General features: G+C 39.7%; 1 protein-coding gene across 1 annotated transcript in view; it reads right to left on the bottom strand.

The window, feature by feature from the left end:
- The window catches only part of pik3c2a (phosphatidylinositol-4-phosphate 3-kinase, catalytic subunit type 2 alpha), a 103,424-nt gene that overhangs the window by 55,828 nt on the left and 29,311 nt on the right, over positions 1-18,285 (bottom strand). The window contains exons 3-4 of the mRNA XM_030136813.1: positions 8,305-8,402; positions 7,000-7,160 (exon numbers count right to left, since the gene is read on the bottom strand). Of these exons, the coding sequence (XP_029992673.1) occupies positions 7,000-7,160; positions 8,305-8,402 (259 nt within the window). The remainder of the gene's footprint in view (positions 1-6,999; positions 7,161-8,304; positions 8,403-18,285) is intronic.

Below are 18,285 nucleotides of genomic sequence, written 5' to 3'. Positions count from 1 at the left end.
AAAGTAGAGACAAAAAGAGAACAAAGAGGAAAAGGAGGAGGAAAGGGAAAGAGGAGTCAGAAAACAAATGGGTAAAGAACGGGAACAGAGGCCGAGTGTGTGGAGAACTGAGACGCCTTTTGTTCCTCCACACTGGAACTGAAAGAGAATATGAGGGCGATTTCACAGTGTTGTGTCTTTTACCAAAGATTTAAAACCATTTAAAACCATCGACTTCCTTCAACCTTCACTCTGAATAAAACTCAGCCTCTAAACTACATGTCAAACAATGATATAATCCATCGGATCTATTATGAAAATATCAGTGATGATCATTTCCCCTGATCATCCATATGTAACGGAGTTGGGTTTACGAGGAGACATCGAGCTCTTCACAGAATCTGTATCAGTGTAAAATGCATAAAAGGTTGAAGGTTTGCTTGGTTCTTTTGTTCTTCAGGTTAGAACATGTATCAGGTGGAACTAATGTTTTAGCGTTGGAGCACCCTGGACTCATTTTATGGATGGACACCAAACCAATCTACTGCCATGGTGATCTGTCACCAAGAGTTTAGGTTTGGACAATGGACAAAGACTGGACTGGAAAAGACACATGGGACATGTTTGTGTTTTGGACCAGTTTGGACAGTTCGGACTTTAATGTTCTCAGATGTCCAATGGAAACAGACTCATTGACCCACTGATATTGGTCACATGTTCATCTGTGGTACCAAAAAAAGGAACTTTAATGTCATAGTTGTAGATAATTGCACATTTCCTATTTTTTTTGGACAAATATTGTCTGAGGGAGCAGTCTGGTGGAGTTTATTTCTATTATTCAAGCAAAAAGTTATTTTTAATTTGAACAAAAAATTATTCAAGGAAAAGCGAATAGTATTGTTACAATATTGATGTTTCTTTCAATAAATGTTATAACTGCACCACTGTTATAATGTTGGGGTTGAAGGGGGACTGGAGATTTATGGTCCTCCAAAGGGGGGGACACAGAAAAAGAATGAAAAACCAGTGGGTTAGACAATAGATATGAACTCAATTTGAGCTAAATCAACCTGACAGTGGCAGAATAATGTCAGAGAACAAATTTGTCCCCAATTATTGATGATTTATGTCCAAAAAACTGATTTTCAACTAAAGTGCCCCCATGTGGATGACTTAGAATACTCTTTAGCTGTTTTCAGAGCAGCCAGCCCGGTGTCGGAGCCGGTTCCCACACCAGTTACACTGGGAACCCAAGTGGTTACCCGTGAACAGCCCACGTTCACACCATTATGTGAGCCTATGAGATGTCATTGACAGAGGGCGTTGCTCTGACAGCAAATAAAAAAAAAAAAAAGCCATATGAAAGTTGATGTGTTCACGTCAGAAAAAAAACCCAACAGTGTTATGGACGTCATCATCGACTTCCTGTGAGCATTTGTACTGTTACTACAGATCAGTATCGGTCTGCACCAGGCCATGCTCCAACATCTGCTGTGGAGAAGAAGGCAGCGACGCCTGATCCACAGATGGAACCTCAGCGGGACGACACCGATCAGCCTGGTGACGTCCACTCATGTCGACATGGTTCCCTTAGAAAAAACAACTGTTACTTGGTGCCCGCCAGGAACCAAATTTTCAGTTCCCTCACACTGATTTTTGGTGTGAACACATCGGCCGGTTCCAGATTAGGTGCAGGAACTGGCACCGGCACGGTTCTGTGTCGGTTTGAAAACAGCTCCAGAGAAGCTCAAATCCATTGGGTTCTTCCACTAGGGGTCCACGTTTCTATGATGGTTAACAAAGGAGAAAAAATCTAACCAAATCTGTCCGAGTTTAAACCTCATTTAAGAAAATGGCTTTGGAACAGTCAGACCTGCCAACATCAGCCCCTGTGGTCTGGAGGTGCCCCTGCTCCTAACAAAGCATTAACACTTTAATGCACCATATTGTCTAATTTTTTTCTAAATGTATATTGTACACTTTTCTGAATGTGATTTATATTGTATTAATGCTGATGTATCCTGTTTTTAGGGTGACTAACATCTGTCCAGGGACAACAGATGAAAACAGCCACTGGGCTAACTGCTACATTTACAGTAATGATGAATGTACAATGTCCCTGTCAAATGAACTAATACATTTAATTTAATTTAATTAAAGTTATCACATTCACACCACAGATATCCTGCGGTGGCAGCGGTCAGGGTAAAACCATTATATATAAATACACATATATAATAATAAAATAACCACAGAGACTTTGTGAACCCAACTACCGTACTTTCCGGGCTATAAGGTGTACCAGAATATAAGATCCACCTGACTATAAGCTGCAGGTGTCCACGTTGTGACATGAGATATTTACACAGAAAGATGGTAAACAAAGATTATTTAAATATTTATTTCCATACCTTAACTGCTTTTTTCCAAACAGTGCCTGTAATGCGGCAGTAAAACGGCAGGAACACGACTGGTTAAAAAAAACAGAAAAGTCACTGATCTGTATCTTCATCTTCCTTCTTCTCATTGAAACCACTGCAGTCGTCTTCTTCAGTGTCGGAGTTGAACAGCCTCAAAGACTCAGTCACACTCCTTCTACAGCTCTCCTCCGTTGTTGCTCAATGGCACTTCCGTGCTGCAGCTCTATTTCCTTCTTGGACAGACACATCGATTGCTTTTAACTTAAAAGCTGCAAAATATGCATTTCTTCGTGTGTTTTCCATGATGAGGGTTTGTGCATGACACGCAAAATGATTGTCAAAAATTAAGATTCAAACTTCTCCTCTTCATCACCTCTTCCACCTGTCTGTCTCACTTTTGCGCTTCCTGCTAAAGCGCCCCCTGGTGGCCGTTAGCCCGTAAAAATCTATACTTGAGCTGCATCGCAGTATAAGCCGCAGGGTTCAAAACGAGAAAAAAGTAGCGGCTTATAGTCCGGAGAGTACGGTATTCAACATTTAAAGTAAATCGTTTTATTTTGAGAGAATATACTTTTTTCTTACACCACGTATTTTCAGTGTGTTTAACTGAGTCTAAATCACATATTGAATCAGATGATGATGATGATGATGAACAGAACCTCAACATTCAACCACCTTCAGTGTCAATGCTCACATTATGGTTCATGTTTAATAGAATATACACTGTTTACATGAGACATTTATATCCTGTGATAATTATATTAATTATGATTAATAGTTTTGTTTGTCGCAAAATGTTTTAATATTTTCTTCTGCTTCAATCAGACTAAACTCACTTCATTTTACATTAATGTTGTGAAACTTTGGCATTTCTATGTCTTTGGAATCGTTTTTTGCATCTGTCAGTATCTCTACTACTGCACACTCCTTACTTTATTTACTATTATTATTACTATTCACATCAATCCTCTATTTTTTTTGTTGTATTTGATGTTTTTATTGTCTTGTGCTGCTGTACATTTGAATTTCCCCTTTGACGGATCAATAAAATCTATCGTATCTTAAAATGATCAAAAAGAGCAGGAAATCAGAGCTGTTCCATGGGTTTGTCTGGTTCCTTCTGATGTGGTCCTCCTGGTTCTGGATCCATGAAGGAGGACCACATAGGCTCAGTTTCTGATGAAAACCCTCAGTCCATCCCAGCTCCATGAACCCTCCCATCTCAACCAGACCAGAACAGAACAGAATGGTCTGGTCTCCTTCTGAACCACATGGGCACAGATCGGACTTTTCTTTGTGCGGGAAGGGAACGGAGCGAGCTTCCCACGGCAGGAAAAATGAAAAGGACAGAGCAGAGCGGGGAAGGGGGAGGAGTTTGGCAGCGGTTAGAACCGTTACCGCCTTTAGTTTCTTATCTGAGATCTGAGCAGAAGAGGACAAATACACCGAGCAGGACCGACGTGGTCCTGAGCAAAACCACGTCCAATGACACACAGAGGATCTGCAGGTTGGACCAAGGCAAACTGAGGACCTGAAGACAGTTGGATCAAATTTCAGACGTTCTATTCACATAAATAACAGTTGAATGGGACTGATAGTTAGCACTGAACCAGTCTGAACCTCGTACCTGAAGACCCCCACCCATCAATACTAGGGCTGTAAGAAAATATCAGTTCTGCAATATATCGCGATATTTCATTTCACAAAACTGTATCGATATTAAAAATTACTGTATCGATATTTTGAGGTATTTATTCAAATGCAGATATTGTGGAGGTTCATTTTAGTTTTTTTTGCTTTTCTTTTTTGTTTATATTTTATTTATTATTATTCACCACTCTTTTAGTAAATAATGTTAGTTCCTTTGTTGGGATTGTACAAAAATAATGTTCTGATGTTAGTTCTGAACTAATAGAATATGAACATTTGAACAGGATCTGAAGCCGGAATGTCTGTAAAACAGAATTTAAGTTTTAACACAGGGACATTTTGTGATACAGCATTAGATCCTGTTGGGATCAAATAAAATGTGTTTAGTATTTGTGCAGATTTCTGCTGTAATTCAATTCTTCAAGGAAATAATCATTTAAAAAAAGAAACAACCAAAAAATTGCCTTTTTAACAGTATCATGATATATTGTGGCATATTGTATCGTGATTCTAGCATTGTGATTTGTATCGTATCGCCAGATTTTTGCCAATAGACACCCCTAATCAACACCCCCCCTCCCAAACCCCTCCACTCATCAACCTATCTTCTGCTCCATGCCAAGATGCATCCACAATATAAATTTGGTGCAGATATGTCAATGCATTCTTAAGATAATGTGATAACGTCGTTGAATATACAGACAGAATGATTAATAATAATAATAATAATAATCATCATCATCATCCTCCTCCTCCTCCTCCTCCTCCTCCTCCTCCTCTGGCCAGAAGTTGGCTGAGGGGTACTAAAAACTGTATGTAAATATAAAAATAGTTTCTATGTCCCTGTATGTCAGCATCATGTTCTATCCTAAATCAGTAGAGGGTCTGCACGTGACGTCACCGCTACCGGAAATCACTGTGGTTCCGCCCACTGAGTGGCAGAAAGAGGGAGACGAGTGACAGCGTTGGCTTCAATACTGTCTAAACTGAAGAACAATATTTAATAAAAAATGTGGAAGAGCTGTTGTGCGACTGATTGTATGAACAAGTTCGAAAAGCATTGGGAGCTATCGTTTTACAGACACCCAAAGACAAAGAAAAGAGAAGGAGATGGATCCACAAACCAGGAACCCAAACCTAGATCTGTGGATCCTGTTTGGTGTCAGCTAACATTCATTTATGCTGAATTTTTGGGTAAAATCAGACCTTAAATGATGTATTGTTTTGGCTAACGTTACTTCTTAGTGCAGCTCTTGGTTTCATGATCAGATCTTTCATGGTTTTTGTCTTCATTTTGTGATTGTGAACCTTGTGCTCCTACATGATTAGTAAACTACCTGAAACTGAGGCCAACCTAGTTTTACAAATACGGAGGAACTGGAGAATAAAGCTACGACGGAGTATTAGGACCACAGAAGAAAAGAAAAACACTGGTCACTACGAGTATAAAGATTAAAGTCGACATATTCTGACAATAAAGCCATAATATTACAGAATAATGTTGTAATAGAAAAACAGGTGGTGTAAATCTGCTAATTTCCCAGAATGCAGTGGTGCCCTGCTGGTCCACAGCAGTAGTATCTGTGTTGGATAAAGGACTGGATCTGAACTAGACTCAGTAAATCTGCTCAGTCCCAGTAGATCATGCATATATTCACTGGGGTCAGTCCACGGCCTACTGGAAATGACCTTTGGATCAGCTGGTTCTGGGCCCTAGTTTTGGAGCCTTTGGATCAGCTGGTTCTGGGCCCTAGTTTTGGAGCCTTTGGATCAGCTGGTTCTGGGTCCTAGTTTTGGAGCCTTTAGATCAGCTGGTTCTGGGCCCTAGTTTTGGACCCTTTGGATCAGCTGGTTCTGGGCCCTAGTTTTGGAGCCTTTAGATCAGCTGGTTCTGGGCCCTAGTTTTGGACCCTTTGGATCAGCTGGTTCTGGGCCCTAGTTTTGGAGCCTTTAGATCAGCTGGTTCTGGGCCCTAGTTTTGGACCCTGGTTGTCAGTCCTGATGAAACCATGTATATTAGTTTCAGGTAAAAATAGCGCTGACCCCCTCCCCCCTGGATCAGGTCTGGATCCTCCATTTGTGTCCACATGTCAGTGTTCATGGACCACTTGTTCTTTGGTAGCTCGTACAGATCCATGTCCAGTCCAATTCTCCTTAATTTAATTCCATATTTCACCTTTTCCCTTTTCTCTGGCTGTGTTTACTGCTATACTCCGTCATGTTGAGCAGGTTGGTTTTTGCCACTCAGTCTGACTTAGAGGGGCGTGGCCTGGGGGGGAAGTGAAGTATGTGCATACCCTCTATACCAAGTTGATTTTACGAGTTTGTCAGGACTCTTCAAGGTCACTCAAGGTCAAAGGTCATGGACCCAAATGAAAGTCCATATATGACTTCCTATCAGTGATCAATAGTAACTATATTGATATCTGTAACCATTTACATGTTATAAACCATCTAAATATGGACCGTTAGAAGAAAAGGAACATTTTAAATATTTCAAAAATTCGTTAAAAATTCAAAAATCTAAATTTCTGAAAACTGAATAAACTTTGTAGACACCGTCTCAAAGGTGATGCAAATAAAATATGAAATGAATCCGACCAGTGGTTTCATGGATGAACATGTTTGAAGAAATAGCTAATGAAGACGATGACAACAGACACATCATCTTGACAACAGATCATGGCGATCGGGCGGTGACATAAAAATGATATAACTGACTGACTTCTATCAACCTGTAAATCTGTTGTGTTTGAAGACGCCTCCCCTTGAACATGTCGGGTTCATGTTTTCCATTTGGGTTTTGCGTTTTTTTTCTGTTTTGCGTTTTGTGTTTTTCAGCTCGTTTTTTTTTTTTTTTTGATTTTCAAATGTACGTTTCAGGTGATGATTTTAGTTTGCATTTTCATGCTTTTCTGGGATGGTTTTGTTTGTGCGTTGCCGTGGTTACCGTCACAGGTGAAGGTCACTGGCTGCTGAGACTCGGAGATCTCGATGGACACTTTGACGGAGCAGCTGGCGTCGGTCCCGGCGTCTCTCTGAGCGATGACCGGACTGAGGACGAAGCCGGGGTTTGTGGACAGGTTGGTGTGAGGGAATCTGGACCGGAGTCTGGACCGGGGACACAAACAACAGCACGTTACTGAGTGATGGACCAAGAGGATTCCATCCAGACCACTGGACACATTCTACTGTCCACCCAGATGGATGTACAGGACGCAGTGACATGGACTAAGACAGACAACCATGAACTTCACCAGCTGGAGATATATTACCTGTATATATCCTATATATTACCTGTATATATCCTATATATTACCTGTATATATCCTATATATTACCTGTATATATCCTATATATTAATTGTGTATATCCAATATATTACCTGTATATATCCAATATATTAATTGTATATATCCAATATATTAACTGTATATATCCTATATATTAACTTCATATATCCTATATATTACCTGTATATATCCTATATATTAATTGTATATATCCTATAAATTACCTGTATATATCCAATATATTTCCTGTATATATCCTATATATAAATTGTATATATCCTATATATTACCTGCATATATCCAATATATTAATTGTATATATCCAATATATTACCTGTATATATCCAATATATTTCCTGTATATATCCTGTATATTAATTGTATATATCCTATATATTACCTGCATATATCCAATATATTAATTGTATATATCCAATATATTACCTGTATATATCCTATATATTTCCTGTATATATTCCATATTACCTGTATATATCCTATACATTACCTGTATATATTCTATATATTGCCTGTATACATCCTCTATATTGTTTGTATATATCCTATATATTACCTGTATATATCCTATATTTTACCTGTATATATTCTATATATTGCTTGTATATATCCTATATATTACCTGTATATATCCTTATTTGTTGTATATATTTCTCATCTGTAGTACAGTTAGCCTTTTGTATATATCAGTAGTTTTAGTAGTACTTTACTAATATATATATTTAATATATGCATATTTAAGATTTTATCATGTAGCTTTTGTACATTCCTTACATTTTTCAGTATTTGTGTGATATTTTTTATTCAGTCCTTTTCTGCACTAATTATTTTTGCTGCTGAACTAAATTTCATTGTTCCTGTGAAAGTGACAATAAAGATCTATTCTATTCTATTCTATTCTATTCTATTCTATTCTACTGGTTTTCTTGGTTTTTGTTGCTTACGTTGCCATGTCTTCACAGAAGGCGACGACCTCCAGGTTTTGAGCGTCCACTTCCTCCAGAGCTGCATTTCTCACCAGACCTTTTCCTTTTCCCTTTTCCTATGAGAGATGGGACACACAAATGCAACACATAAGGAAAACATGACTGTACACAAAAGGACTGTGACCTTAATTAAAACAGTTTATGGTGTTTCATTAAACCCTTTAGTTTGAGGATTATTAACGGGACAGTTAGATTAAAAGTGGTCAGATTTACAACAGTCACAGACATCTGACTGTTTAATGGAGTCAAACTCTGGACCATGAACACACCCCTTTCATGGTGGATCACTGCACAGACTCTGGTATTTCCAGCTCTAAAAAATAAAACTCAGAAACCGGACAAAAGTACAAGTGTTAAAACAAGTTAGAGATCATGTCTGTGTTACAGCTTTACTTACATTTTACTACATAAATATGATACCATTTGGTGTTTTTTAATATTAGTTAGACGTTCAGTGCAGATTTAATGTTGTTTCACTTGTAGAGTCTTTAAATTTATAAACGACAAGTGAAAAAGTAGGCGGAGCTTACTAATACCCCCACCCACTCACTGATGCTCCGCCTACCCAGGGATTTATAAATGTAAAATAATGCAGGCTGATGGGTCGGGGACAGTTGGTTCCAATAGTGGCTGGTGGATAACATTAGTCTGCTCAAGTATAAAACTGGAAAAAAAAAAGAAAAAAAAAAAAAAGAAGAGAACCTTAAGTTTACAGTTAAACTGAATGCCCCAAGGAAAATTAAGTCATATTTATCAAAATCACCACAGCATTTCCTCTTCTCCAGACCCTACAAACACCCGTTACTGGGACACCATAAAGACACTGAATAATTTCCCCAAAATCGAGTTTGAGGGATATAATGGTTTTACCCCGAATGCCGCCGATGAAACCTAAACCAAACTGTCACTCAGGTTTCTTCGGAATTCCACGCAGGATAGAGTGAATAATGTCAGAAAAGATATTAGATATTTGTTGGACGATCAATATGTACTAAATTTGAGCTTGACTGGCCGACTCTTTCCTTAAAGCTCTACCTACCGATGTGGCATTTCTCACAGCACTTAGTAAAAGTTTGAACATGAACAGCCCGCCTCCCTCCAAAGCCCCGCCCCCTTCCCTCTGCCTGAGCACTGAGGCTTCTCCTCCTCCTCCCATCTGATGCACGATGGAAATGGAGGAGGAAGCAGAGTTGGAGGTCCGGTCTGTTTTGGCGTGTCCGCGGACCCCTCCCTCAGTAATCAGATGCATCATCCACCTGCCGCGGGCCCACGGCTCCTGTTCCATCAGTAGACCTGTTCCATCAGTAGACCTGGTCTGTGCAGTACTGGGTCAGGGTCCTCACTGCAGTGCCCAGGGGATGGGCGCGCGCACTGTGAACGCGCGGCCTCCGCGAATTTTCCGTGGACATTTGAGGTTTCATAGTCCATACAATTCTCATCCTACATCATCTTACATGTGTGACACCATGTACATGTACCTGTATGAGTCCCACCGTCAGAAAAGCTGAGCTTTATGCAGACCTGTTCAGTCCAGTACAGCTGACTTCTGGACTTTTATCTCCATCCTTCATTCATCAGACTCCCGTTTGTTCCCCTCAGTTGTTGTTTCTGTTCATAAATCCGTTTTTTCCCTTCCACATGTGCATGTCAGTTCTATCCAAACACATCCTAGACAGTAGACTGTGGTCAGTGGTCAGTAGACTGTGGTCAGTGACAGGAGAAGCAGCGCCAGTGAAGCGTCAGATTCAGAGGGACACATATGGGATGTGAGACGGCAATAAGGGATTGGATGCTGGACGGCCGTAACGGATGATTGACAGGAGGCTCAGTCAGGTTCGGCCAATTATTTCATTCGGACCGACTAAAATGATTGGTTAGACTTTTATCAGAAATATATGAGAATTAAACATTTTTTAGTTTCAATGCCTGGCGGATTTCTTTTACATTTTAGTTTGACACACACTTATTAGGAGCATTTTAAGATGACAAAAGAAAAGTGTAAAAAAGCCACATCATACGGTATAGCTTTAATAATGTCCAAAAAAATGGGTTTTTTAACAGAACCTCCCCCACCCATCTGGAAAAAACACCCCCTCGGTGTCCAAATATGACATCATGCAAATTCAAGGTAGTAGTAGGGCTGCACAATTTTGGCAAAAAATAAAATCCCGATTTTTTCCCCTAAAAACTCGATTTTCGATTTTTGGGTAAAACTACAAAAGACAACAGAAGTCAGCATGTCGTTTTTGTGAGCAGCCCGCAATGTAAGCCACTGCTCCGACCTCAAATCTGTTATGATATCACATGATGAACCCACAGAAGTTTTTTTTTCTTCGTTAAATCTATATTGAATGAAGTAGAGTATACAAACAATGTATACAACAAGAAAAAACCATAAGTTTGCCAGGGGGAATACACTACAATAAAATGTCATCAGAGCAAATACTGATGGTTTTTTAGAGCCTTTTTGTTTCCAGATTTATCTAACAGCTTTAAATAAAGTTCAACATCTTTTAAAAAATAAATAATATTTGGTTTTGTGTTCCAGAACGTACATTTGTGAATGAAAAATTTAGCAAGTAAGATGAAATCGATCTGACGATTTCCCGTTTTTAAAAATCGTCCTTATTAAAAAATCCGATTTTGATTTAAAATCGATTAATCGTGCAGCCCTAGGTAGTAGCATGAAGAAAGAACTGTTAGACAATGGATCTGAACTCAGTCTGAGCTCCATGGATCTGATAGTGTCAGTATAATGGTCAGAACCCATTTAACCCAAAACTCCACCTGGTGAATGAAAATGAGCCCATATGAACTCTGGATGGTAGAACATGGACATTTGGAAGAACATCAATATCAACCACATTTGATCTCATTCGGCCTGTTATTGATGATTTATGTCCAAAAAACTGAAGTGGATGACTAATGATACTGATAGAGAGGCTTAAATCCATAGGGTTCTTCCACTATGTTGGTTATCAAGGAGAAGAAATTAGGGATGCCCCGATACCACTTTTTTCCAGACCGAGTACGAGTACTTACATTTGAGTACTTGCTGATATCGAGTATTGATACGAGTACTTAATAATCCCATTCCAGTTCTTCGTTCCTTTTGTAAATGTGCTTTATTGTCGTTGTCATTAGTCTGACTGGAACAAAGTGCTGCTGCTGACATTTAATGTGTTGGAATGAGCGTTTGTCAATTAATCCACCAGGGGGCGCCGCTCTGAATTAACCATACTGGACAAATACCACGAAGAACAGGAAAGTTATTTGAGAAGAAGAAGAAGAAAGTCAGTAATAACAAACATGTAGACGACAGAGGCAACACATATGTGATACTAATACTGCAGCGTTTTCTCTGGTAAGGTTTAAAAGTTTAGCTTCAGCAGGAAGAGAAAAGACAAATGAGTGATAAGTTTCATTTTCACTTCTGTTGGTGGCACGGTCCGCACCGCTCTGTACACCCGCTGGTATTCTCATTCTGTTCATGCATCCACGAGCAGCTGGTAAACGGATGGAATGTTCGCAGAGGACGGACAGAACGCTGCGTCCGTATCTGTCTGTGTCTGTAATGTTACTGTCAGTCAGTGTTACTTTTATCACCATCATTTATTTTGAAAAATCTCCACACTCTTCGCACTCCCCACACATTATTCCACCGCTGTGTACCTGCTGCACTGAACTGTGAATGTCACACGACCGTAAGTGGTATTGGTGCATTTGTATCGGATGTCTTTTATGAGTACGAGTACACACTGAGTATCGGAGCCAATGCCGATACTCGTATCAGTATCGGTGCATCCCTAGAAGAAATCCAACCAAATCTGTCCGAGTTATCGACAAAACACCATGAAGATCTAGCGGCGGTCAGGGTAAAACCATTATATCCCTGAAACCTGATTTCGGGGATAAAAAAATAAAAAACTGTCGTGAAAAATTACAATTGCACATTAGAAAGTACTAGTAGAAACAAGTGGCAAAGTACTAAATAATAATAATAATAATAATAATAATAATAATAATAATAATAAGTAGTTTATTATGTTATATTATCCTATATTATAAAAGGGAAGTGCACTGTGTGTGTGTGTGTGTGTGTGTGTGTGTGTGTGTGTGGGACATCACACTAACTCCATACACAGTTAACTGCTGTAGTTTGTCATACTTCTGTATTTTTGGTCAGTGAACAGACTAGTGAAAACGGTAAGTTGATAGGACCAATATTTTGGGAGATATTAGTAATTCTGGAATACAATAGCCTTACAATGGCCAATGCCCAGAACCACAGGATCATCACTGAAGTGGGTTATCTAGCAACGATAAACAACAGGGCCACGTTGCCATGGTGTCAGATTTCCAGTGCAGAAACAGACATGTTACTGAACTGAAAATGACCGAGGAATTCACCAAGAAATTAAAGGAATGAACTGGATCAGAGGTTCTAGAACCCGTGGCTCCCCACAAGTCAGTGCACTAGTTATATATAGTATTATAGTATACATAATATGTATATGTATGTGTGTGTGTGTGTGTATAGGGCAGGGGTCTCAAACTCATTTTCTTTCAGGGGCCAAACTTCAGCCCGATTTGATCTCCAGTGGGCCGGACCAGTAAAATAATAGCATAATAATCTTTAAATAATAACAACTCCAAATTTTTGTCTGTGTTTTCGTGCACCACCCCCCCCCCCCCCCCATTAAATTATGAAAATACTTACTTTTATACCAAAAAAGATGTGAATAACCTGAAAAAACTGAAAGTTCTTAAGAAAAATCAGTGCAATTTTAACAATATTCTGTCTCAACTTATCATTTCTACATGTGCATTCTGGATCAGATCTACAAAGACACTAAACACTGAGGAACAGGTAGAAAATAGTTCAAATTGTGCTGAATTTTCTTTAGACATTTCAGGTTGTTCAAATTTGTTCAGGTTATTCACATTTTATTGTTACAGGATAGTTTGTAAAATTTAATGTTTTCATAATTTAATGTTACTTTTTGGACTAAAACCAAGACAAATATTTAAAGTTGTCATTATTTATAGGCATAACGTAATTTATTTTTTTTTCACATCAAACCAAGAAGAAAATATGAAGTCATTATATTTTGTAGGTATTATGTTATTATTTGACTGTAGATCAGATTGGTCTGTATGTGGAACCTGAACTAAAATGAGTTCCACAGCCTGGACTGTGGAATTTCTGCACTTTGCAAATTCATCCCACAGGCCAGATTGGAACCTTTGGCATTTGGCCCCTGGGACGCATGTTTGAGACCCCTGGTATAGAGAAAGAAGGAAAAGAAGAAGAACTAAATTACCAACAGCAGGAAAACAAACATTGCACACTGGAGTAAACAAACAATAAACAACGTTGCACCACAGAATTAAAGGCATGACCAGTGATGAAAAGATCAGATTAAAACAGATAAACTTCATTGATCCCCAGTCTGGGAAATTCAGTTTGTCACATCAGCTGAATAAAACAGAGGGGTAGAAAAAGGATAAAACACAGAAGTCAACCTCTACAGACACGGAACTAGGATGTCAAAGGTCAAAGTGACCTTCAAACGGTGACAGATTTACTGGGACTCCAACCCTGTTTCTCCTACAGGGACAGATCTGCAGCAGCACTGACGCTGGAACGCTGCCCGTCATCTGGAACTCTCTACTGGCTGTTATTTTCTGCACCAGTAGGCTGGTAGCAGCACAGGAAATGAGAAGTGAAAGGCCCCGCCCCTTCCTGTATGTAAAGCGCTGGGTCATGGTTCGTGAAGACGTGATGTCGCTGTGACCGAGGGGAGGTTTTATAACCGAGAGGAAGCAGAGAGCGGCTGAGAAACATGTCAGGAATGTGGCAATAACAGCCTGTTCCTGCCTCACCAACGGACGGACAGACGGACAACGGACAGACGGACAGACGGACAAGAGACAGCCACACTACAGACGGACAATGGACAGACAAGAGACAGATGGACAACAGACATACAAAAGACAGACAGATGGACAACAGACGGACGGACAAGAGATAGACAGGCAGACAAGAGATGGACAACAGATGGACTAGAGACGCACAAGAGACAGACAGACAAGAGACGGACAACAGAGGGACAGATGGACAAGAGACAGAGGGACAACAGACACACAAGAGACGGAAAGATGGACAAGAGACGGACAAGACGGACCGGACAAGAGAGAGACAGAGAACAGACAGACAGATGGACAAGAGACAGACAGACAGACAGACAAGAGACGGACAAGAGAGGGACAGACGGACAAGAGACAGATGGACAACAGAGGGCCAGACAGACAACAGACACACAAGAGACGGACAGACGGACAAGAGAGAGACAGACAACAAACAGACGGACAAGAGACAGACAGACAGGCGGACAAGAGAGAGACAGACAGCAGACAGACAGACGGACAAGAGACGGACAAGAGACAGACAGACAGACAACAGAGGGACAGACAGCTAAGAGATGGACAAGAGACATACAACAGAGACAACAGACAGACAACAGACAGATGGACAAGAGACGGACAACAGACAGGCAGACTAGAGAAACGGTCAACAGAGGGACAGACAGACGGACACAAGACAGACAACATGCAGATGGACAAGAGACGGACAACAGAGGGACAAGAGACAGATGGACAACAGACATACAAAAGACAGACAGACGGACAACAGACAGACAGACAAGAGATGGACAATAGATGGACAAGAGACAGATGGATACAAGATGGCCAACAGATGGACAGACAGACAGATGGACAAGTGACGCACAAGAGACAGACAGACAAGAGACGGACAACAGAGGGACAGATGGACAAGAGACAGAGGGACAACAGACACACAAGAGACAGACAGACAAGAGACGGACAAGATGGACAGACAGATGAGACAGACAGACGGACAGACAAGAGAGAGACAGACAGACAACAGAGGGACAGACAGATAAGAGATGGACAAGAGACATACAACAGAGACAACAGACAGACAACAGACAGATGGTCAACAGAGGGACAGACAGACAGACACAAGACGGACAACATGCAGATGGACAAGAGACGGACAACAGAGGGACAGACAGACAGACAGACAACCCTAACCCCAATTTGAGATAAATTTATAATAATAATAATAATAATAATAATAATAATAATAATAATAATAATAATATTAATAATAAAAAAATAATACTAATACTACTACTAATAATAATAAATTTATGATCATAATATTTTTGGACAGTTCTTGTTTAGCTGAGCAGCAGTAGGGGTTGCCGACCTTTTATTTTATCTGTTATAAAGAAACAGGTTCAATTCTTCCGACAGAATAAGCTCCACATTATAGACTTTGTAGATGTAGACTGTATCTCGTACACTTGATACACTAATACTGATTCCCCTGAGGAGGAACTGGACTTGGAAAACCCAGCCTGGGTCGACCCTCGGTGAGACTACAACATTCTAAACCAGGGCTGTAGAACGCATTTTAGTTCTGGGGCCACATTCAGCCCAATATGTCCTGAAGTGGGCCGGACCAGTCCAATAATAACAGTGGAAAAAAGTAAAATTACATCATAACATGTACATCTGCACAGTTTCATTAAAAATGTGAATAACAACAGTTTAGTAAAAACTTGGGTTCTTCTACATACTGGAGGGGTTGTGGGGACACAGAGGCAAACCACACCCACATTTTTTGGTCCTGTACAAAAATTACAACTTTTTGGAAAGATGTTGGTACAAAAATAGAGCAGATTTTGGGTTTTGGACCGCAGCAACCCACTCTGCCACTTCTGTTGGGAGATTTTCCCGACGATTCGACGGTGAGTGACAGGTACCTCCTGAGGATTTTTGGTGCTGCAGCAAAGAAAGCAACCACATGAAGACGGCTTTGGCCTGAACCACCGGTGTTGGAGGACTGGATGAACATAGTGGGTGAAATCCACCGAGTGGATAGATTTCCACTTATGTTGGGACTGCAAACGGAGCTCTACAGGAGAAGGTGGAATAAATGGACTGCTTTGTTTAAAGACAATTAATGTGGGGCTTGTCACACAATGAGAACTGCTGCTCAGAGTTAATTTGCACGGCTTAATTGATGCTGCTTGATTGTGCCAACTGATAATTTTGCTTTCGAATAGTAACAAGTACTTAATGCTGAATGTCGTTAGTTTTGTCTTTGTTTTGTATAAAAAAGGTAAAATGACTACTAAAAAATAAGTGTCAAAAAAATAAATAAATAAAAATGTCAATAACATGAACCTGAATTGTACCAATATTCAGCCTCAGTTTATCATATCCATAGGTGCATTACAACGTACAGATCAGAGTGGATCTACAAACACACACAACATTTAATAACAAACAGAATATTGATCCAATTACACTGATTTTTACTAAGATATTTCAGGTTGTTCATATTTGTGCAGATTATTCACATTTTATGTTAAAGGATAGTTTGTAAATATAAACACGTTCATGTAATTTTACTTTTTTATACTAAAACAAAGAAAAGTTTATAGTTGTCATTATTTATAGGTTATTATTATTATATTTTACTGGTCTGATCCACTTTAGATCATATCGGTCTAAATGTGGAACCTCAGCTAACATGATTTGAACATCCTTGATTGTTAATATCTTTTGTTAATATCTTCAGTGTAATTTTTGCCGGACCGGTTTTGTTGACACCTCTGATCTAAACGCTCCTGTTTTCAGACTGCTGTGTTCGACACCAGAGGAACCAGCTGAATGAAAACCTTCAGACTTCCCCTTTCGATCAGGAAGTGGCCGACACTGATTTCACTGCCGCTTCCTGACATGAACTGAAGTCAGTGCTTCTGATTCTCTGTGACCGAGTCAAACCTGCTTTCACCGTTTCTACCTGCTGAATCACTGCAACGTCCACAAAGCTGCTACTGTTTCTGCCAGTAAACCAGGTCAAAGGTCACGAGACGCAGAGCTGTCTGTCCACTGAGTCACAACCACCGAAATGTCTGCAATCCATGAAAAACTCAGAGACGCGTGGAGCAGATAATGACCGCCTTCTGTTTCCTCCTCATCCACAGGGTTGAGATGATGCATCCCAGACCACGACCACATCAGGGCGAGGACGGAGGGACGCTCACACAGAGCCACATCAGTGATGTTTTAGCTGCACACCAGCTTCATCCTGGCGACTACATTCTTCCATACACTTTAAGCCGGGAGTGTCAAACATAAGGCCCGTGGGCCAAAACTGGCCCCCCAGATGGTCCAATCCGGTCCACAGGAAGAATTTCAGATGTGCAAAAATTACACTGACAATATTACCAGGGTGAAGTCAAGGGAAGGTTAACATCTGGTCAAAAAAATTAAATTACTTCTATTTTTAGGAAAATGTATTTTGAAATGAGAAAACAATTAGTAGAAAAAAAAAGTGAGGAGTATTATGAGTGTGAATGTTTGGAAAGTGATAAAGTTTAGTGCCGTCATTTTGGGTTCATTTTATAAACTCTATAACTAAACTAAATTTGTTCCAAATACATTGATATTTAACTATTATATTATTTATGTCATATTCTAAACACAGTGTTTAAAACTAATAAATGCATTTACAGCATCCGCTGCAGAACCTCCAGATTCAGAGACAGTTTCTTCCCCCGGCCAAAAGACTGTTGAACAGCCAAAGAAAATAGGACCTGTTCCAAATCTGCTGCTGCCCCGTTAGTGCAATAATTTGAAGCACTTTATTGCACTGTGCAAAACTTTTTAGTCTTTTAAATTTATATATATATATATATATATATATATATATATATATATATATATATGTACATTTAAAATGTTTACAGTATTTTAGGCTACTTTTAAATTTCGCTAGGTGTGTTTTTATTTATTTATTTTTATAAAGTGACACTGTGGTGAGCCAAGCACCAATAT

The sequence above is a fragment of the Sphaeramia orbicularis genome, chromosome 6 (assembly GCF_902148855.1).
Source record: "Sphaeramia orbicularis chromosome 6, fSphaOr1.1, whole genome shotgun sequence".
Taxonomy (NCBI): Eukaryota; Metazoa; Chordata; class Actinopteri; order Kurtiformes; family Apogonidae; genus Sphaeramia; species Sphaeramia orbicularis.
The sequence above is the reverse complement of the archived record's forward strand: the minus strand, read 5'-3'. Positions and strand labels throughout refer to the sequence as shown.